Source organism: Cynocephalus volans, chromosome 10 (genome assembly GCF_027409185.1).
Source record: "Cynocephalus volans isolate mCynVol1 chromosome 10, mCynVol1.pri, whole genome shotgun sequence".
In the NCBI taxonomy this organism is placed as follows: Eukaryota; Metazoa; Chordata; class Mammalia; order Dermoptera; family Cynocephalidae; genus Cynocephalus; species Cynocephalus volans.
This window is the reverse complement of record NC_084469.1, coordinates 4,708,901-4,732,602: the sequence shown is the minus strand read 5'-3', so window position 1 is coordinate 4,732,602 and position 23,702 is coordinate 4,708,901. Positions and strand designations below refer to the sequence as shown.

At 38.1% G+C, this 23,702-nt stretch overlaps 1 protein-coding gene across 1 annotated transcript in view; it reads left to right on the top strand.

Annotated features, from left to right (window-relative positions):
• Positions 1-23,702, top strand: part of WIPF2 (WAS/WASL interacting protein family member 2) — a 38,150-nt gene that overhangs the window by 831 nt on the left and 13,617 nt on the right. Inside the window, exon 2 of the mRNA XM_063111918.1 lies at positions 19,999-20,127. Within this exon, the coding sequence (XP_062967988.1) occupies positions 20,068-20,127 (60 nt within the window). The 5' untranslated portion in view covers positions 19,999-20,067. The remainder of the gene's footprint in view (positions 1-19,998; positions 20,128-23,702) is intronic.

Here is a 23,702-nt window from a genome sequence, read left to right as displayed (position 1 = left end):
GAAATTCCTATTTTTAAAGAGACTTGAATAATTTATTACTGCTTTGGGCTCTCAGGGTCCATCTCCTTTTTTTCTTCATGCTGTTAACTTTTGCCTTACAGGTTTGTTTTCTGAAGGACTTACTAAACGTTTTTGGCTACTCTTCTCCTGTAACAAACCAGAAGAGAACCTCAGGGAATAAGGACTGTCCTAGCCCACCTGTGGATTTACTAAGTAACTTTGATGCAAATCATTAAACTCTCATTTTTTCCCCCTTTGACATAGGTCTGATCCATCCCTGCCTCTAAAATTGTTAACCAAATGGGATCCAATTTGTGGTTAAAGTGGTGGCAAAGAAGTGTTCTCTGAAAACGAGAATGAGATGTTAATATTTAGGACACATAGCTTTCTCAGTTTCTTACTCCCAGACTTGCCGCATTTTTTTTTGTGTGTGTGCTAGGGAAGAGTTGGTTTGGATTTGATGCATATTCAGTTTTTAAACTTATTTTTTTTGTTCTTTTTTGGAGGCTGGCTGGTACAGGGATGGAACCCTGGACCTTGGTGTTACCAGCACCATGTTCTAATCAACTGAGCTAACCAGCCAGCCCCAAATTTTTAACTTTTCTTAATGTCAGCTCTTGGTAGTCAGAAATTTCATATTTTGTTTCATTGTGTTGGCTGCCATCCAGATGAAGATAGGGAAGTTCGAGTTGGGGATGAATGAGGTCAGTTGATGGAGACTGAGAGAATGCGATGTTTGACTTTCTAGCCACCTGAGTGTTTTACTCTTGACTGACACTTTCTTGATGAACCCTTTGAGAATTCACTGAAAAGTAGTGTTTTAGACAATTGAGACTTGTGCTTTGGTCCAGTGACCGTGGCTTTGTTGTCACTTCGTGGGGACCAGTTTTGGCTGGTAGACAATTTTAGCTTCTTTATTGTTAATTCTTTGAAATTCTGACTTTTTTAGCTTTCTCTTTGGGCATAGTACTCTCAGCACTTTGCCCATAGATGAACTTGTTTAGCTTAGAGGTGTTCTGAAAGTCTTGGCATTTCTGAGGTCATGTGAATTTGCTGAAGAGGGGGCAGTTTCTAATTCTGCCTCACCCTTGATATTAGAGTAGTGTTTACCTTGGTTGGTACTGATTAGTTGTGTGATGTCAGCACAAAGGTGAAATGCAGGGGAGGGTGGAAGGTGTTGCGAACAGTGGAGTTTTCAGGTTTTATTGATGGCTTTTAAGAAGGGAAGAAAGAGGAGTCCTTTTCTGTTGAAGAGAAAATTATCAAACGTTCTTTCTTGACTTCTTGGGGTCTCTGATTGGGAGAGTAACCTGTGGACTTGAGTCTGTTTTCTTATTGCTCTGAAATAATTCTGAAATTCACGGGCTGTTAGTTCCAGCTGTTTCAGCAAACCATAGTCTTCTACTAACCCCAGGAAGAGCTGCAGACTACAAAGTATATGCTCTTATTTGAGGGGTGAAAGCCTGCTTAGCATTATGCTGTTATTTCAACCTACTGTACACCTTTTTGACTTATTTTTAAGAGGGTTTTGAGATAACTTATGGAGGCTTAGAGCTTCTGGACAGGCTTTTGGTATAGCTTGCTTTTATAACATAATGATTTTTAATTTTTCTTATCCTGTCACATTTTTCCATTGCTCTACTTGAACCATTCCTAAGTGGAAAATGGCAAATTACAATTTTTTCCCCTCCTTTTTAGTCTCTGGTGGACATCTTTGTCACAGTTTGATACCACCAAATTGAAAGGATTCTTGACTGCTTCAAATGAGAAGGGTGACAGAAGCTGAGCTGGGTTTCCTGGGCTGGAAAATGGATTCTGTCAAAGCAAAGAATAGATGCAGAGACACAAATGGAGAACTTGAAGCTGTGACTAACATTTTGACAACATGCATCTCTTTGCCAAATAACTTCTTTTCTTCTGGAGTGTGATTGTTGATCTCCTTCTCAAAGTAGGCTCTTGTTGCTACTGTTCTTCACACAGCTCCCCAGCAGAAGTTGGCAGAGTTCCGGTTTACTGACTGTCTCTTGAGGGATATGCCCCGGATTAGAGTGGGTAGGGCGTTCCATGTCAAAATGAGGTTCATTGGCAGATCCTGAGAGCTGCTCTGCAAGGAAATAGAGGCAGTACTTGTTTTTTTTTTTTTCTAAAGATGACCGGTAAGGGGATCTAACCCTTGACTTGGTGTTGTCAGCCCCACGCTCACCCAGTGAGCCAACTGGCCATCCCTATATGGGATCCGAACCCATGGCCTTGGTGTTATCAGCACCACACTCTCCTGAGTGAGCCATGGGCCGGCCCAAGGCAGTACTCTTTATTGAATGTTTTTGCAATCCTTTATCTTTCTTCTGAATTCAAATCTGTTTTTTATTCATCTGGTGATTAAATGCAGACTCATTGCCTTTCCCTAGCTTTGAAAGTCTTGGGCATAGAGGAAGAAAGACAGTATTTCCAACTTTTTTTTTTTCTGCACTCTCACTGCTGAGCCTTTGAGCCTGAGGAGCCACAGGCTAAACTTGTAAGCATTTCTTGATATCTATAAAGGGGTACTGAAAAATGCTAAATAGAACTTTATGGGGGAAAACGGTGTTAGTAGGAAACAAAAGGGGGTGCATTTGCTAACATCTCTGTCAGTCTTAAATCTCTTAGGATTTTGGCTTAGCATACGGAAGCAGCCTGTGGAGGCATATAAATTATCAAATAAGGGAACCAGGAACTGTTTCCTAACTTGTCATTTAAGCTTGGCAAAGTTGTAGCAATTTAGAATGGCTATCTGATGGTGTGTTCTATTTAGTAAATACCCTTTTGTTTTTCAGGATTTAACTAGCTGATAATAATGTTGTCTCTGATAGGTCTTGAGATGGATTAGGAAGATCATTTCTTGCAATATGTGACAGTGAGCCTTGTAACATTGGAGATAACCCCAAAATGAATCCCCTTGTTGATGGCCCTGGATTCAGCTTTCTCTTGCCATCATTAGTCCAGCATATTCTGTTTAATATGCAGGTTTGAAAACCTAGCAGGGTCAGATCCAGAGGTTTTGACTCTGATCCAGGGCTTTGATTTTGATTACAAATATAATTATTGGAGTTGTGTTTAATCTAGCCTCAGATCTTTCTTTCCTGAAGAGTGTCTTGAAGTTTGGCAAATTTGTATATCTAAGGAATGTGTATAGATTTCCTCCTCATTCTTAAAATTGGTTTTAAAAAAATTCGTTTCTTAAATTTCATGGATTCAAATTAAGCTCCATTTGGGTTTCGAGGTTGCTCAGTGAAAATAATTTGTTTTTAGCCAGTATTTATGATATTTCTCAGTAGAGACTCATCGACCTATTTTCTATGCTTATGGAAATGCTGAATCCAATAATCCTTTTTTTTCCCCCTCCCAATAATCCCTTCTGTCTGTGAAAACATTTCCCATATGTATTCAGATTGAGACAATTGCTTGTAAAAGATGGAATTTTCTTCTAAAGTGGTACAGCCTAGTATGGGATAAGATGTCCCAGATTTGTGGATAAGTGAGTTTTCCTTCTTTCTACTTCTGCCCTCCCAGAGCTCAGCCAATAGGCAGGATGTTTGTTTTCTAAGATCCAGCCAGGAGATACTTAAACTCTATCATCATCTTAGAAATAAGGAAAGGACTATTTTTAGCCAATTTTATTTTTTAAATAGATAATACAAAATTCAAAAGGTAAAAAAGTATATAGTGAATATGTTCTATCCTTGTCTTTGCATCAACCCAGTTCATCTTCCCAGAGGCAACTAATATTATCATTTTCTTAAGATTCTTTCCAGAGGTATCATGTACATTTTAAGGTGAACATATATCTTTCTGGCTTTTTTTTTTTTTTAATTTTATTTTGTCGATATACATTGTGGTTGATTATTGTTGCCCCTTACCAAAACCTCCTTCCCTCCTCCCTCTCCTCCCTCCCCCCCAACAATGTCCTTTCTGTTTGCTTGTCGTATCAACTTCAAGTAATTGTGGTTGTTATATCTTCTTCCCCCCACCCCCCAGTTTTTTTTTTTTGTGTGTGTGTGTGTGTGAATTTATATATTAATTTTTAGCTCCCACCAATAAGTGAGAACATGTGGTATTTCTCTTTCTGTGCCTGACTCGTTTCACTTAATATAATTCTCTCAAGGTCCATCCATGTTGTTGCAAATGGCAGTATTTCATTCGTTTTTATAGCAGAGTAGTATTCCATTGTGTAGTTGTACCACATTTTGCGGATCCACTCATCCGATGATGGACATTTGGGCTGGTTCCAACTCTTGGCTATTGTAAAGAGTGCTGCAATGAACTCTTTCTGGCTTTTTAAAAAAGCAAGTGGAGCACACTTTTAAGACTATCTGCATCTTTTGTTTGTTTTTTAACTTGTTTTGGTAACTATTCCCTGTCAGCAATAATGAGATTTGGTACCTGCTTATACTGATAGACGTTTAAACTGTTGCTATTATAAGCTGTGCTCCAGTGAATAACCATATATACAGCTCTTTTCTTGTGTGACTATACCATTATCTGTAGGGTAAATTCTTAGAAGAATTGCTGAGGCTGATGTTTTTGTTGATTATTCACTTATTTAACAAGATTTTTTGAGCTCCTACTGTGTGTCAAGCATTGTGCTAGGTGCTGGAGATATAGTATTGAACAAACTGACCTCAGTCCTTGCTCTCCTGACAGTTATAGTCTAGTGGGGAAGACATCCATTAAACAAATAACTAATTACTGTTGCTGTAAATGCTGTGGAGACAGCTCATGGAAAGCCCAACGCAGGTTGATTGGGAGGAAGGGCAGTCAGGGAAGGTCTCTGAAGTATTGACTTTTAAGGCTGAAACCTAAGGATGAGGGAGGACAAAAGACTATTTTAGGTAGAGGGAATGGCATAGATGAAGGTCTTGAGGAGGGAAATAATGTGGATATTTTGAGGAACTGAAAGAAGTTTCAGTTTAGGGAGTGAGAACCAGAGAGGTAGGAGGCAAGACTTCAGAGACTGTAGGCACTCTTAAAAAACTGATGAATAGCATACTGAACTTTGAGCTCAGCCTGTAAGGTAGAGATTTTTTTTTCTGTCCCTTCCACAGGTATTAGTTTACTAGAGCTGATGATGAACGCATCAATATCATAAAGAAGTCTGATGCTTGTGCAGTGGAACATGTTTCTGTGAGAACTTTCCTGAATGAAGCTTGTTCTTTTAAGTGTTGATTTCTTGTAGGTCTTGCAAATTAATTTGGTTGGCTGGCTTAGGTCTTAAAATTGTAGGATCTTAGAAATAGGTTTGGAAGTTAGGATTATTGGGGAATACTTCTTAGATTATGGGAGATGATGGGGTTGTTAATTTTGCAGACCTGCTGTTTAGGAACAGAAAACCTATTTACTAATAGGGATTGTTGACTTTTTCTTATAATCCTTATGGGTGTAGGGAGAGAGCACAGATGTTCTTATTATGAACTGGTGAATATAGTATTCTGTCATACTTGTCATCTAAGCCATATGTCTTAACATGATGCGTAAGTCTTGTCAGATGTGCAAATGAATCAGCAGCCCCAGGGCCATTATAACTCTGAATATATGAAAGCATTTTTATCTGGAGCCATTATAACTCTGAGTATATGAAAGCATTTTTATGTGCAAGTATATTGACTTTTGTTCAGAAATCACAGTACTCAAAGCCCAGATGGTCCTATTTGATTTAATACCTTTCTTGTGTAACTGGTATGAGCTTGCCCTCTTTTCATGACTTAAAGTAGACTCTTGATTTAGCAGCCTATCACTAGTGATCAAGGAATAAAAATGCAAATTTTTCTACTATTTCAGCAAGGAGCTGGTGTTTCTGATGGCTTAAGGGTATTAGAGTGAGAGAGTAGAGACTCATTGACAATGAAAGTCACTGCTTTGTTATTAGATTATCTGTGGTGAGTTGGGACTTAATATATTATCTTTGAAATTAGGCATGACACTTCTCTTCATGTGAAGTCTGGATCAGCATTTTATGGAACATCTGCTTAAGTTTTCTTTCAGGCCTTTTCTTTTTTTTTTTTTAAAGATGACCAGTAAGGGGATCTGAACCCTTGACTTGGTGTTGTCAGCACCACACTCAGCCAGTGAGCGAACCGGCTATCCGTATATGGGATCCGAACCCGGGGCCTTGGTGTTATCAGCACCGCACTCTCCCGAGTGAACCACGGGCCGGCCCTCAGGCCTTTTCTTAACAGAGGTTGTCATCACTGAATTTTTCTTACTTCTGACAGTTCTCTATATATGTTTTTCTGCTTTATATTTGGGGTGTGCAAATGAAGGATGGCTAATGGAGGTTGGAGGCTAGTGATATAAGATATGGCTAGCTTAGAATAAGAAGAGCCTTTTTTTGGGTCATCAGTGACTAGGTTTTACCTTGCCCTGTACTAGCTTTTTCAGTCTAATTAACAGTTTCTTAGAACATCTGAAGATTATTTTGATGATTGTTTTTGTTTTTCAGCAATTACATTAAATTGAAAATAAGACCTAAAAAGGTGTAAGGTAATTGATTTTAAGATTCATCCCTCTATTTTTGTGCTTACCTTTTCGATTAATTTTGGTCATGATTCTTGTAGCGGCCTGGAAGTTGCTCACGTATTTGACCTCTCTTAGCATGAGCTCTGAGGTTGGTGATCACTGTGTAGCTACACCTAGACTGTGGCAGAGATTCGGGTCACATCAGGCAGTCTACTTCAGTTAGAGTTGAGTAAAGACACAGGTTCTAGAATCAGGAATGATGGCCTTTTAATTTGGGGGGAGTTTGAGATTTTCTTCTCTCCTTAACTGCATTGGTAGCAGATCCAGCATTGACTTTATTTTTGAAATTTTGGTCAGTCTGCTTATGTGGTGGTTTTGCTTATACAGTTGTTGGGATTTCTAGTAATTAAATGTTTGTTTTTTGTCAAAATAGTAAGAAAACATAGTTTTGTTTAGGTGGGGTTTTTTGGCAGCTGGGTGGTACAGGGATCCGAACCCTTGACCTTGGTGTTGGCACAATACTCTACTGACTAACAGGCCAGCCCCTAAAACATAGTTTAAAGAGTCAAGTAGGGCCAAGCCCGTGGCGCACTCAGGAGAGTGCGGCGCTGGGAGCACAGCAACGTTCCCGCCGCGGGTTTGGATCCTATATAGGACTGGCCGGTGCACTCACTGACTGAGTGCCGGTCACGAAAAAGACAAAAAAAAAAAAAAAAGTCAAGTAGTACTACAAGGCTTGTAATAATAATAATAAAAAAAGCCAGCTGCTCCATTTCTCCTTGTTTGTCCTCAATCACTTTTAATACTTGTAGTATTTTTTTTTCTGATGAATATTATCTCTGTATCTCTATATGGTATGTTTATACTGTTATTTCTTGATTTTCTCATTCTCAGACATTATCTATTGAATTTCACCATGAAAGATGAAGATTCTGCATTCTAACGCTACTACCCACCCTCAGCATTTCCTAACATCCTCCTAATACAGATAGATCACAATCTTGATTAAATCAATATTTTGTGTATTTTTATATTATATGTCAGGGTTCAGTCAGAAAAACAAACCATTCTTGGTATTTCAAAGAAGATATTAGATGCTTATGAAACCATTGGAAGGTCAGGGAAAGCCATGTTGCAGGGATTTCAGGAAACTCTTGCCGTTAATAATCTTAGCTGCCTTAAGCACCAAAGCAGGCAATTTTCAGAACATTGGGAACTGCTCCAAACCACGTCTGCTGTCTTTCTGAGGCCACACACATCTGCTCATTGCTACTGGAGGAATAACGATGGCATCTACATTGCTTCCGTCATCCAAATCTTTTTTTTTTTTTTCTTTTGGCATCTTGCTGGTATGGGATTGAACCCTGAACTTTGGTTTTATCAGCACCACCCTCTAACCAGCTAAGCTAACCAGCCAGCTCTCATCTTCCAAGTCTTGAGTGAATGACTCCTATTGGTGGGATTTAAACCACAACCCCCCCTGACAGAGGATTCTGGGAAATGTAGTTCCCAGACCTCCAGCCTCTTCCCCAACCCCACATGATTCCAGGGGAAGGTGAATGTTACAAAAAGAAGGGGGGAAAAATTTAGCACCCAATATAATGACTGTATACACTGTGATTACATTTACTTCTTTGTACAATTTTTCCCGATATGATTGCCATTCTTTTTTTTTCTTCCTTCCCTTTTCTTTTGCTTTGTTTCCTATTTTTTTTCTTGATTTGCTGAATATTGATCAGTACTAATTCATCCCTAAACTCTGACAGAAGTATAAATCTCTTCTCAACTCGAACACATTAGTGGAGCATCTCCTCCAGAGGCTTTCTGAAAAAGGGTCTAATGGGGGGAGGCCTTGCATGTCTGAATTGTGTCCTTTATACCCTCACTGTTGTTGGTAGTTTGACTAGATAGAAAATTTTATGTTGGAAATCATATTTCTTTGGAAATTATAAGCCCTGCATGTGGTCTTCTGACTTTCAGTAGTGGTATTTGAAGTTTGGTACTATTCTGATTCTGGATTCTTTGTATGGGGTCTGTTTTTTCTCTGAAAGATTTTAGGATCTTGTCTTTTTTTTTTTTTTTTTTTTGTGACGGGTAGGGGGATCGCAACCCTCGGCACAGCACGGTGTCACTCGCACCGCGCTCAGCCAGTGAACTCACCAGCCATCCCTATATAGGATCCGAACCCGCGGCCTTGGCGCTCCCAGCGCCGCACTCACCTGAGTGAGCCACTGTGTCGGCCCTAGGATCTTGTCTTTATACCTGGTATTTTAAAATACAGTGATACTGTGCCTCGGTGTGGATATTTTAAAATTCATTATGCTCAGCATTCAGTGGGCCTTTTCAGTCTGGAAGCTTATTTCCTTCTCTCCTGGGAAATCTTGTATTATTTCTAGTATTGATAATGTATTCCCACTTTGATAATTATTTCTCTCCTCTTTCTGTCTGGGAATCCTTATTACCCAGATGGTGAAACTTCTAGGCTGGTCCTCTAATTTTTTTTTTCCTCGCCAGTTTTTCATTCTTTTCCTTCATTCAGTTTTCAGGTGATTTCCTTAGCTTTTTCTCTCAACTCTCTATTGTATTTTAAATTTCTTTCTTTTCTTTCTTTTTTTTTTTTGTCTCACAGCCACCAGTGGAAAATATTTTTAATTTCTGCTATCAATTTTTTTTTTTTTTTAGATTTCCAAGAGCTCTTTTTATTTTCTGAATTTTATATATATTTTTGCACATTGTCTGGAGTTCTGTTTTGTTCATTTACTTTGTTTCTCATCTTTCATGTTTGAGGTATTCTTCAAATGGCTAATAATTCTTGGCTATCAGTTCATTTTTAAGAATGAGGCACTAAAAAGCTCTGAGGGTGGGGCCCTGGCTGATCCAGTGGTGGGCAGCACTGTAGGATGAACTGGCAGGCTGCTCAGGGGACTCCTCTAGTCTTCTGCCTAGAGAGTATAATATAAGCCAGTGGTAAAAAAAAAAAACAAGAAAACAAAACAAAACAAAAACCAGTGGCAGGTGTTTGAGTATAAGAGTGGCTACTGGTGTTTTTGGAGCCAAATGGGAGAAGAGAGCTGGGGAGGGAGGAGAGATGTCATTGTTGAGTAGTTATTCACTTGAACCTCTTGTTTTCAGTATGACACTCTTGCCCTTAGCTGTGACTGGTCCCTTGCTTCAGAGGTTCTCTAGTTCAACTTTTCCAGTCTTCTGCCTGGCAGCATGGGGAGAGGATGGAGGAATCTGTTTCTTAAACAAACTTTCAACCTATCCTCCCATTTTATACTCTCCTATAACCAACCCCCTCTTCCTGAGGTACCAAGTGCCTCCAGTTTCTGAGCCTTTTCTGAATTTCTATGGTGGGAATCTTCTTGTTTCTTTCCAGCACAGGCGTTTAGCTTTTTCTTTTCTATGAAGTTACCGCTAGCACATCTGCTTCAAGCTTCTGAAACTTTGTTGACATCTCTTTCTCTCTGTTGTCTCTTTATAGGTTTATATCTTTAGGTTTATATCTTTAAAAAAAATCCCTTTGCTGTAATTTTAATGGTGTTTTATGAGGGAACATTGTTAAGTGCATGCAGTCTATCATGTTTAACCCACATATTCATCAGCTTTTCTTTGCTTGTATCCATTCAGACACAACAGTGTCTATGCAGTTGATTACTAATACTCTTTTAGAAGAACAGTGTTTTCCAGACTTCCCTAACACCAAGTACCATAAGGTGCTTGTTGAGTATACAGGTTACTAGATCCCTCTCATGGAAAATTTCTGATTTTACCAGGTCTGCAGTAGGGCCCAGAGATCTTTTTGTGTTTGTGTGTTTTTTTAAACAGATGCTCTAAATGTATTTTATTTTTAGGCAAGTTTGGAAACCCTGCTATAAGAGGGGTTCTTTCTAAACCATTATTGCCATCTTTATATCTCCATGGCAAACTCTTTAGGCTTCCCCTAATATTGCTTTTGTATTCGAACTCTGTTTTAATCTGTCTTGCTTTAGTCTCGATTTCTGAACTAGAATGTGTGACTCTCATCTGATTAACTGCCCTCTTCTCCAGTATTAAATGCTGGCTGATGGTAATAACTTGGCCTTGCATGACTCCATTTTTTTAGCCAACATCTCTGAACCTGCTAGTTCCTGGGATGTGTGGGTCGGGAGGAAATGTTAGTTATGAACACTGAGCTACTTCATTTCACTGTCTAAATCCAGGTGTCTGTTAATGTTTTTGGTAAAATGGAAAATTGACTTAGGCTTTGAAAACAGATGTACTAATCATCTGCCTTGGATTTATGCAGCATCTTTTTTGGAGATGTTAAAGCACTGTGATTTGAAGTTCGTTTTTAACTTTGGCAATATGAAAGAGCACATTTTCTTCTCCTTTTTCTATTATAGATTCCCCGACCTAGGAAGAAAAAATGGCAGTATCTTTTACTGCCAGTCTGTGAAGCATCTGGAAATGTGTTTGTAGCTGCTCCTTGGTTGTTGTGAATCGCTTGGAGGTCAGGAGCCAAATAGTACTCGTCTTTTTTCTTTTTTGGCAGCTGGCCAGTACAGGGATTAAACCCTGGACCTTGGTGTTATCAGCACCATGCTCTAATCAGTTGAACTAACTGGCTGACTTGTCTTAGTAATGTTGCAGAGGCCAAGTATAATACCCTAGTTCTCAGTTCTTGGAAATCTTGTGGCTGTTATTAGCTAAAATACAGCGTGAGGAAGCCATTTTGGCTCGATATAGAGCTGATTTGCATTCTAAGATGGAAGCAGCTCTAATACATTTTGACAACTTCCATTGAAACAGTTTTGGTGAACAAAGTCGTGAAAACAATGCAAAATCAAGTTTATTGTCTTATTGATTCTTGATGATTGGCTGTGTTATAAGGCACTACTTTAAACTATTACTGATTTACTGCAGTTGACTATCTTCTGCACATGTTCCCCCACCTCCTAGTACTTCATTGCTTTCAGGATAAAGGATTTGCTTTGGGAGTTGGGGTAGGGACTGGTGATATTTGGTGAGGTCATTCCCTGATTTCTGTTTTGGATGATTTTCAGACATTTAATTTACATTGTTCTTGCATTAGTTATCTCTAGTCATCTTTTTTTATGAAGTCATTTTTTTATAGCTATGGTTATTTAATTGAACGCAAGAGTAGACTTCTCATTGATTGCCATCATTTCAGATGAGAGGACTTGGCTCCTGGGTTGCCCTTTATCTGGGAAAAACCTGTGGTAGCTAATATTTAGCACAAAAGTAGTATATGAACAAGTAGACTTCTGAGTTTACATTTTTAGGAGTTTTTAAAAATAATCTGGGACAAGAGGAAAGTCAAATAAGGGAGAAAGTCTGTGTTATTGGAATGCATCCTTATGTTTTTGTTTTAGAGAAATTACACTTGAAAGTATTTCATAATATAATTTAGTTATGTATCTTTCTTCTGCCTCCTTAATTTTCTCCTTCAGGGTTTTGCGCTGCCTATGGCAGTAAAGAATGATTGATCTAAAGAGTAAAACATCCATGTTTAGTTTGTTATAGGAGGTACCTAGGATTTTCCATTTAAATATTCATGGTGGATATATGATTTTTTAATTATTTGTTGGATAAATCAGATTTGCTGCATAGTTGAATTTCCATGATGAAAAATGCCTGTAGTTGGAAATATTTTTTACCTTTTATCAAGTAACCTTGGAATTTTAATTAATTCTATCTCTACACATGATAGAAATCTGTTTCACCAGACGTTTGACTGAATTGAACTTCAAAGAGGAGGTAGCACCTTCTCCATTGAGAGAAGGAGGCTGTGAACTATGTAAACTCCTTTTTTTGGAGTGGTGGTAATAAAATACATATAACGTGAAAGTTATTCTAGTCTATTTCCTCATATTTTAGTGAAATCAGAAATGCTTCAGTGGAAATCCTCTACTAGAACACATGGAGGTGTAGTCTTAATTCTGGGTTGACATCAGTTTCCATGTAATTATAAGAACCTGTTTGGCTCTGGCTGTTGTTTGTCGCCTGCAGTGGCATGTGAATACTCTTAGGCAGCTCCTGGCTCTTTTCCCATGTTGGGGTTTTTTGGCCTAGGGACTGGATGCCATTATGCCACTGTGGCAATGAGTTCCTGCCTCCCTATATTGTACTGCTTTTCAGGAGCAAAGTTGAAGGACAGGTGAACAGGCAGCCAGATTATCATCAGGTAACTTTTAACCCTGGAAGGCTTCCACTTAGTACCTAGGTCTCTAGCAGCGCTTAAGCCAAGATATCAAGTACAGTCTGTGGGATTAATGAGATATCTGATTGAACTTCTGATTTACTTTGGGTATGAAGCTATTGGCTCATTTAGGTTTCTTTGGTATTATAGGCATATAGGATGGAGAAGGATACTACTTTTATGTGGCTTATAAGGCCTCAGATTTCGTCTCCTGCCATTCTTCTCACTCTGTTCTAGCTACCCTGGCCTTCTTACTAGTTCTCTGACACACCAAGCACATTCCCATGTCAGGAAGTTTTCACTTGCTGTTATTTCTTTTTGGAATGCTCTTCCCCAGATATTCATATGGCTTGCTTTGCTCATATACTTCTTTGGCGAGCCAGGTACCCTCCCTCATGACCTGTTCCCCACAATCCTATCTAAAAGAATATTACACCCTACTCCTACATTTGACCTTTATGATTCTCTCTTTTTTTCACTCCTTTTATCAGTAACATATTGAGATTTTATTTGTTTCCTTGTTTATCTCTTGCACTAGAATGGAAGCTCCAAGATTGTAGAAACTTGTCTTGTTCAGCTTCTAGAACAGGGTTTATCAACCTCAGCATTTTTTTTTTTTTTAACTTCAGCATTATATTATTGACATTATGGACTGGATAACTCCTTGTTTTGGGGGGCTGTCCTGTGAGTTGCAAGATATTTAGCAGCACTGTTGGTTTCTGACCACTAGTTGCCAGTAACACGCCCTACTCTATTTGTGACAATCAAAAATGTCTAGACATTGCCAGATGTCTCCTGGGGGACGTAATCGCTTCTGGTTCTGAACCATTGTTCTAGAACTATGCTTTGGCATCTAGAAGGTGCTTAATAAATATTTCTTGAATGGATTAAGTAGTGGGTACTCAGTTGGATAATGGGTGGATGAATGAATGAATTCAGCAAATTAAATTTTTTGGAACACTGAACTGTGCACATAGCCTCATGTTTCTTTCCTCTTCTCATAGCTGTCTTCATTCTCCTTTCTGTCTTTTGTGTATCTGGTACGTTGGTCCATCCTTTATTGCTTTTTTCTTCCACTCTGACTTGCTTGCTCTTTTAAACATTGCTACTCTTAAATTTACTTTTGTTCTACCAATCGAGTGACTATTGACCACCTACTCTGCACTGTAGAATAATAAGAACTGTAGAAAGATATGGTGCTGTCTGTAAAGAGCTCACTGGGTAAAATGGATGTAGATTTATGAGATGTTCCTCTAAAGTTTAATTCTTATTTCAAGTTAATGTCTAAACTGGTACTAATGGGCCACCATAGGGTTATTTGAGTCAGCAGTTGTTAAGTACTTATCAGAATGGGTGAAATTGCTGTTGAATTTAGAATTCAGTTTTAACACATTTTAATTATTTTTATTTGTTGCAATTACTTTTGGTTTCTTGCTATTCTATTTGACTAAAACTGGGTTGAGAAATGTACAAAGTGGATTTGGTCATTTTGAATTTCTTGTTTGATATGAACATTTCTGGGGTCAGTTCTTGTATTGAAAGATTGTGAACAGCTGATTCATCAGTGGGTGGTTTTTGTTGTTGTTGTTGTTGTTGTTTTTAAAGATGACCAGTAAGGGGATCCTAACCCTTGACTTGGTGTTGTCAGCACCACACTCTCCCAAGTGAGTCAATCGGCCATCCCTTTATAGGGATCTGAACCCACAGCCCTGGTGCTATCAGCACCACACTCTCCCAAGTGAGCCACGGGCCGGCCCTCATCAGTGGGTTTTAATGTCCATGCTTAATGTCTTGTTGCCCCACCTAACTGGGTTATTGAAGCCACATTAGGCTGAGATTAAAATACACTAAACAAAAACTCCATTTCTGTTATGTAACTTTCTTTGTCCGAGAGCATCTGAATTTCTCTTTCTGCCAAACATTTATGTTCCTTTTTTTATATTGATAGATGTCAGTTGATTTGAAGACAGAAGGGATCAGAAGAATTCCTTTGGGGGGAGTGTCTGGACACTTTTCTTTTGAAGACACAACCGTTTTCCCTTTAGGTTATCTGGAGACAGGGTAGACAAAGCTATTGTGACCATTCAGAAAGCGTCCTGAAATATGTTTACCTGTTTCTGTGTTTCTTTGTATTGGGAAAAGGTTTAATAGGATATTAAGTAATTGAACATGTATTTAAGAAAGAAGAGGTGGTTTTCTTGTTGACATCCAAAGTTTTATTAATATGACTGATTCTTGTAAGGTGGAACTGGGGCCCTGAGACTTTGCTGAGTGAGGAGAAGGAGCCTACTTTTTAAGGTCAGGTTTTTTATCTCCCTGTGGGATTTGTTGGGTATTTCAGCACAAAAACCGTAATTTACTTTGTAATCAAAACTGAGATAAAAGAGGAAAGTGCTGTTACGTGAGACATGAAAAGTAGAAGATGACATTAAGATTTAGAATTTTTCTTGATTTGTTTTTTTTCTTTTTAAAATAACTTGCAGTTGAAACCTGAGTTTTATAGCAGCGGAATGCTATTTGAATAAAGGCCCCAGATTGGAGTGGTAACTAGGATACCTCTTAGATAATTTTAAGTTTATGGAAAAGGCAGCAAGTAAATTGAATTCTTCATTTATCAAATAGAAAAGGCAATAAATAGTCGTTGTCTTTGTACTAAGGAAGGCTCCTGCTCTTAAAATGTAGAAATATTTGGAGTGAAACATTAGGAAATTGAATGGAAAAATAGGTTTTGTCTTTTGAGGAATAGAAGAAATCACTTTTTAAAAATGCGTTACTTGAATTTTGTGAGGACTTATATCTGAATTCTGTGATGAATTTTGACATCAGGAAGATCTGAAATAATGCTCTGTGATCTTCATTTCAAAGAAACTGACTCCTGAGGATGTGAAAAGCTTATTATATCATGATTTTTAAGATGGAAGGGCTTACGAAGGGAATGAGAATTATTGTGTTGCTGAACTGGAGGCAGCCTCAATATATTTATGAAAATCAAGAACTCTGAAGAGCACAGATTATGGTTCTAATAGATCAGAAAGGAAATACTTAAAATTCTGTAGAGGACCTTCTTTTTTTCCTTTTTATGTTTAATCTCAGGTTTAACATCAAGACTATTAGATTCTTACTGTTGCATCAGACAGTGCTTCCAGAAGGCCTGCATTTGTCCTTTGATTAAAAATAGTTAGTAACTCTGTATTAGCCAGCCACAGAAACAAACAAAATAGTTGGTCAGTGAAATTTGTCTCTCTGTCATAAAATTTTATGAGTTGTTTTGGTACACTTGTTTTTAGCTAGTAGCACTTCTCAAAGCAGACCCTCTGCATTGGATTAGCAATTGTTAAGTATCAATCCTAAATTTATTTAAACAAAACTTCTTTTGGGGATTTTTCAGGGAAAAAAAGTTGCTTTAATTTGAGTTTACATAAATTGGGCTGTTCTTGGCAACATGCAGAGAACTGTTTGTATTCTATCACTAAGAAATTTGGAATGGGTTGAATTTCAGTTGGGGAAAAATAGTAGAAAATTGGTAAACCACACCAGTTTCCAGGGAAGTTTCTTTTTTGTTTTCCCCATAGTGATTAATGAAAGGGAAGGAATCAGAAGACCTGGATATGAGTGCTAACTCTGCAGTTTACTCCTGAGTGATCTTGGTGGATGCCCTTTGATTAATCAGTTTTTCTCTCTAGTTTTTCTCTCATGTATGCATTCCTACTCCTATGGCTTCAGTGTCCTCACCTGTAAAATGGGAAGGGTAATACTCTACTATAGTGTGTCATTATGTAGTAAATGTCACTGACTGGAATGTGCCATGCACACAATCCTTTTGGAGCCAGATAGGTTAAGAGCCACTACTGATAGTCAACGCTAAATTTAAGTCAGTCACTTCATGAAGGTGATGTTTCTTTGATGGATCTATTTTGAAATTGGAGTTTGAGTTGAGCCTGTTTTAAGAAGGCATCTTTAAGTGTGTAATTTATTAGTGCTCTTTTTCAGTGGGTTGCTTTAAAAAAAGGTTTGCCTTGCTAGAGTATTACTGCTTGCTAAGTGGAACTCACTGTTAAGCATAGGGTTGTTCCTTTAGGTCATTATTTACCTTGTAGCATGTAGGTTGGATACTTCTGGATATGGAAAGAATTAGGGATTTGTCTGAATCTCTTTTCCAGGTCATTCCAGGAGACCATTTTAGCCATGGCAATGGCCAATGGTTGATAGAACTAGAAACCCAGAAAAGGCAGGAACTGAAGTGACTGGAATTAGTTGAAAATGTTTGTTTCTGAATAGACTATTATTTTCCCTATTGTTTCCTCCTAGCTTTCTTTGAGAATGCTGTGGAGGCTTTGGACTGGAATGGTCACAGTAAACCCAGGGAATTCAAAGAGAAGAAAGTTTTTTTTCTATTTCTCTTTGTGTTTCCTTTATTTTAAATTTACCCCTTGGTGATAGATGTTCTCTCTCTCTCTCATTTTTTAAAAAATTGAGACATAGTTGATTGTACATATCTGTGAGATGTTCTGCTTATGAGGATTTACTATTTTAATAAATTTTTAAGACTAGTATGTTATTTCCCTGGCAAAGAAAGACTACTCTTAGCTTTGAAACCAGAAATGAGAAGGTATTTCCCTTGGACGGGAGTTAACTGTTTGTTTCTTGAGGTGAATTCAGATCTCATTTCCTATGGGAACCATTTAGTCAAAGTACTGTCAAGTTCTTCGTCTGTGGTTGGTGCAAATAGCTCTTTTGGGCAGCCAACTTACAGTGGCATTACATTGGCAGGAGTTGAGATTTTGAAGGCTTTCATAGTCGTTTCTGATCAAATTCTATTCTGCTACAAAGGTGCCTGGTTTTTATAGAATCTTTGGTATATTTTCCCTTTCCTTTCATTATTCCCAGGGCACTGACAAAGGTGTTAAGTTGCTCCATTATTCAGAGAGAGGTTTTGGTCACTCCTGTAAGGAGTTCAGAACCAGGCTTTACCAGTGAGTTGCCGTGCTGGTTTGATTTTTTATGCTTAGCTCCTCCCATCTGTGCTAGGGCCTACCTGTGAATTTTTCTGCATCCCAATTTCATTAATCACCTTGCTTAGAAGCAGTTCTTCAATGGATTCATTGGTGAGGTTGATTACCCTATCTTAAACCTTTCTTGTCATCTGTTAAGTTCATCTCCTGGTGGCCATGTTATTTTGGCTCTCATTTTTGTGGGGGAGGTCAAGAAATGGGATTTCCTTGTAACAGCCTTTTGGGGGTAGTTATTATTTTTGAGTTCTGGTTTTATCTTTGCTTCCTACTTGAATGTCTTAGGGTAAGTCAGTTCCCTGGCTTTATTTTTTTGGCAGCTGGCTGATATAGGGATCGACTCGTTGACCTTGGTGTTTTCAGCATTGTGCTCTAACCAAGTGAGCTACCTGGCCAGCCCCAGTTCCCTGGTTTTGGTCTCATCTCTATTTTTTTAAAAAAATTTTTTAAAAATTAAAAAAAAATGTTTTGGTGGATGGCTGGTATAGGGATTGAACCCTGGACCTTGGAATTATCAGGACCACACTTTAACCAACTGAACACTTTAATCGGCCAGCCCTAGTCTCATCTTTAAAATGAGAATTACTGGCAAACCATATTAGGGGGACAGCTGCATATTTTTTGAGTGTTAAGTGTTGTGTGACCTGATAAGCGGCTTCTCACATGGTATTTATGCTCTGATCAGATTCCAGAGATATGACTATACCAGGTGTCAGTAAACTATGGCCCGTGAGTCAAATCTGGTCCACAGCTTCTTTTTATATGGCCCACAAACTAATTGGCCAGCCCATTTTTACATTTTTGAAAGGTTATAAAAATCAAGAGAATGATGGGCTGGCCCGTGGCTCACTTGAGAGAGTGCGGTGCTGATAACACCAAGTCAAGGGTTAAGATCCCCTTACCAGTCATCTTTAAAAAAAAAAAAAAAGAAGAAGAGAATGAGAAGACAAGCCATAGACTGGGAAAAAATATTTGCAGAAGATATATCTGATAAAGGATCATTATCCAAAATATATGAAGAGCTCTTAAAATTCAACAATAAGAACACAAAAACAACCCAATTAAAAAAAAAAAGGCAAAAGGCCTAAACAGACACCTCACTAAAGAAGATTATATAGATATAAATAAGCATATGAAAAGGTGTTCAACAGTGTAAGTCATCAGAGAATTGCAGATTAAAACAAGATAACCACTGTACTTCTATTTGAATGCCAAAATTTAGAACACTGACAAGCACCAAATGCTGGCAAGGATGTGCAGCAACAGAAACTCCTATTCATTGCTGGTGGAAATGCAAAATGATACAACCACTTTGGAAGAAGTTCGGCAGTTTCTTATGTAACTGAACATACTCTTACCATGTGATCCAGCTATTGCACTCCTTCGTATTTACTCAGATGAGCTGAAAATTTATATCCACACAAAAACCTCCATAGGGATATTTATAGCATCTTAATTCATAATTGTCAAAACTTGGAAGCAACCAAGATGTCCTTCAGTAGGTGAAAGGATAAACAGACTGTGGTATATCTAGACAGTGGAATATTATTCACTGCTAAAAAGAAATGAGCTATCAAGCCACGAAAAGACATGGAGGAAACTTAAATGTATGTTAGCATGTGAAAGAAGCCAATCTGAAAATGCTACATAGTTTATGACTTCAACTATATGACATTCTGGAAAAGGCAAAACTATGAAGACACTAAAAAGATCAGTGACTGCCTAGGGTTGGGTGGAGGGAGAGACGAATAGGCAGAGCACAGAGGATTTTTAGGGCTGTGAAACTACTCTGTATGATACCACAGTGGTGGGTACACATCATCATATGTTGTCAAAACCCATATAATGCACAACACCAGAGTGAGCCCTAATGTAACTGTGGACTTTGGGTGATAATTATGTGTCACTGTAGATTCATTGATTGTACCAAATGTGCCACTGTGCTGCAGGATGTTATCCATGTGTGGGGATGGGGGTATAAAGAAACTGTGTACTTTTTGTTTGGTTTTGCTGTGAACCTAAAACTACTCTAAAACATAAAATTTATTCATTAAAACGTTGTCAAAACAAGAAAATAAAGAATAATATGCAAGAGACCATATGTTGCCTACAAGCCTAAAGTATTTATTATCTGGTCTTTTGCAGATAAAGTTTACCAAGCTCTGTACTGTATCACAGTGGAACTAAGATGAGGTTTAGTCTCTCTCTGGTGCCATGCCCAGTCCTCTAGTTCTCCTGGGCACTCAGTGTCTCTAATGGTAAAGTTGTCCTTATGAGTTTCTGTTTTGTTTGCAGGTATATGAGTGACCTAAAGCTGCAAATAAAGGCGGAGAGAGAGCAGTGCCAACTGGGAGCAGGTCAAGGATGCCAATTCCTCCTCCCCCTCCACCCCCACCTGGTCCTCCTCCACCCACTTTTAATCAGGTAGGCAGTACTTCTACCAGGCTTTCTCAAAACCTTTGAGTAAATAGATCAGTGGTGCTCAATAATGTTTTTTTACTCCCTTTGGTTAAAAATTCTAGGTTTTTCTACCCATGGTATTCTTATTTTGAGTCTGATCTTTTACTCTTTTTTTTTTGGTGGCTGGCCAACACAGGGTTATTCTGGTTTTTTTTGTTTTTTTTTTTTTTTTGTCATTTTTTTCGTGACCGGCACTCAGCCAGTGAGTGCACCGGTCATTCCTATATAGGATCCGAACCCGCAGCGGGAGCGTCGCTGCGCTCCCAGCGTAGCACTCTACCGAGTGCGCCACGGGCTCGGCCCGGGTTATTCTGTTTTTAACATCTCCGATTTTTAGTCCTAATATTATTGGATACTTAAGGCTTCCTTGTATAAGACATAGTATATTCAGTGACATGTGGTATAGGATGATGGAGAATAAACAAACTAGTTCTGATTACTAAGAGGTCCTCTTAGGATCATAGAGGAGGAGAATACAAGCTCAATTTTGGACATTTAAAATAATATTTTAATAATAATTTTTTCTTTACAAAAGAAATATGTTCAGAATATTTAGAAACTGTGGATAAACATAAAGGAGCAATCACCCATAATCCAACTATTCATAACAGTTTTGTGTAACCTCCCCCTCCTCCTTTCCTCCCTTTGTATCTATGTACTTATTTTAAAAAGGGATAATGCGGGCTGAGCCCGTGGCGCACTCGGTAGCGTGCTGCGCTAGCAGCGCGGCGACGCTCCCGCCGCCGCGGGTTCAGATCCTATATAAGGATGATCGGTGCACTCCCTGGCTGAGCGCCGGTCACCGGAAAAAAAAAAAAAAAAAAAAAAAAAAAAAAAAAGGGATAATGCTGTATATACATACTGATTTTTTTTTTTTTTAAACCGGTGGCTGGCCATATTGATTACTAACCTGCTCTTCTCATTAATACATTGCAAATGGCTTATCATGTCATTAAATGTTTAGTAATATCATTTTAAATACTTTTACTGTACTGAAAATGTGGAAAAATTAGAGAATACCAATAAACATAGAAAAGTTTATCTAATTGACCTTTGTTAACATTGTATATATTTTATATATTTATTGTAGGAAAACTAGAAAATACAGATAAACATAAAGAATTGTTACATGATGATGATGCAAACTTTCAATAGTATTTCAACGTATATCCTTCCAGAAATTTTCTATATTTGTGCACCATTTTTCCTTCCAGAACAAATACTGTTTATTGAGCTCTTATTATACACCAGGCACTGTGTCAAGCTCTTGAAAAGCGTTTTCTCATTTAATTCTCAAAACTACCCTGTGAGATAGGTTCTCATTGTTATTCCTGTTTTATAGAAAAGAAACCTAGAATCGTGCTATATGTATTATTTTATTGTATTTTTTATTTGGTTGTGCCAAACATTTACTGCTGTGGAAAGATATTTACATCTACGTCTTTAAGAGCTTAACTGGCATTCCATTGTGTGGTTATAGTATCATTGTTCATTTTGGTTGAATTTTTAGATTATTTTCAGTTTTATGTTATTATAAATAATTTTATTATTAGCATCTTTGTCCACTTGTCCAATTGTTTTCTTTAATTCCTAGAAGTAGAATTCTTTTTTAAGACTTTTGATACAGGCTGGCTGGTTAGCTCAGCTGGTTAGAGTGCAGTGTTAATAACACCAAGGTCAAAGGTTCGGATCCCGGTACCGGCCAGCCGCCAAAAAAAAAAAAAAAACGACTTTTGATATATATTGCTAAATTACTTTCCAGAAAGATTATATCAATTTATCTTACCCCAAGTAGTTTAAAAGAGTGCCTGTTTCTCTGAATCCTTATGATCACTATAGAGTGGTTATTCATTCTAAACATTTTTTGAGTTTCTTCAATGTGTCAGGCACTCACTGTATAGAAGAGAGCAGTGATCCCTGCCTTCATGAAGCTTGCAGTCTCTTCAGTTATAATTTTAATCTTTACCAGTTTAATAGGTAAATGATGCTTGTTTTAGGCTGCATCTTTTTTATTGCTCGTGTCATTGAAAAAACTTTTTTCTTTTTGACGGCTGACAGGTATGGGGACCTAAACCTTGACCTTGGTGTTTTAACACCACGCTCTAACCAACTGAGCTAACCGGCCAGCCCTGAAAATTTTTTTCATATTTGCTGGCTGTTTGGTTTCTTTTGTATGGTACTTTTCATGTCCTTTGCTTTTCCTATTGGTTTGTAAATCACTTTTATATGTTAATGCTCTATAGATTTAGGACACTACCTTTGTGTTTATCATATGTTACCTTTGCCACAGATGTTTTTTCCTGCCAGAAAAAGTCTGCTTATTTACTTACGTTTCTAGTTAAATAATTTTTTTTTTTTTTTTGTGACCGGTAAGGGGATTGGAACCCTTGGCTTGGTGTCGCCCGCACCGGGCTCAGCCCGTGAGTGCACCGGCCATCCCTATATAGGATCCGAACCCGCAGCCTCGGCGCTTCCAGCGCCGCACTCTACTGAGTGAGCCACGGGGTCGGCCCTCTAATTAAATAATTTGTAATGAGCAAGTCTGTTAATCTTTTCCTATATTTTAGTCGTCATGCTTAGAAAGTCCTTCCTCTTATCTATTTTTTACGTATAGTACTTCTATGGTTTTTTTTTTTTACACTTAAATTTTATAATACAGCTAGAATTTATTTCAGAGTAAGCTGTGAAGTAAGAATTTAACTCCCTTCCCCCAAATTAATTGGTTGTTGTTAACACCTTGTATTTAATCTATCGTTCTGCACTGATAAAATACACTTTGATTATTTCTTATGTAGACCAGGGCCTTATGGACTTTGTGTTTTGTTGCATTTATCTAGCTGTCTGTCCCTGTGCTCCTGTTGTGGTTGGTCCTAGCTTTTGGTGGTGAAAGACCGATTCTCTTAGCTTTTTTTGTATGCTTAATCTTCCAGATGGATTTTAGAAACATTTGTAATGGTGGCCAAAAAATTCCATTGGGAATTTAGTTTAAAAAGCTTATAAATTGTGTAAGAATTAACAAATGTATACTGTTGAGTCTTCCTATTTTGGAACATGGTATTGATGAACATAGCATTTTGTATACATGTAGGATGTTCATTTGGAGATGTTCTGTAGGCATTGGCATGTGTGGATGTGAAGCTCAGGTCAGCAGGATTGGGGACAAGATATAAAGCTTTGAGACTTTTGGGCTTGTAGGTGGTATTGAAACCCTGGGACTGGATGGGCCTGGTCAGGAACATTTAGATGGAGGCTGAGGATAGAACTCTGGGGAATGACATTTAAGAGGTAGATAGAAGATGAAGGACCTGAAAGAAACATCATGTTGAAAAAGATGGTAGAGTAGAAAGGGCATGGGGTTTTGAGGCAGTCAGATAAGCATTCAGATTTTGGCTCTGTGTTTACTATTCATGTGACATTAACTTTCCCAAATCTTTATTTCCTCATCTTTGGAATGGGAACAATATAGTCTACTTTACAACATTGTTTGGAGGACAAATTGAAGTAATAGAGAAGCAATAAGGTATGCTAATTGGAAATAA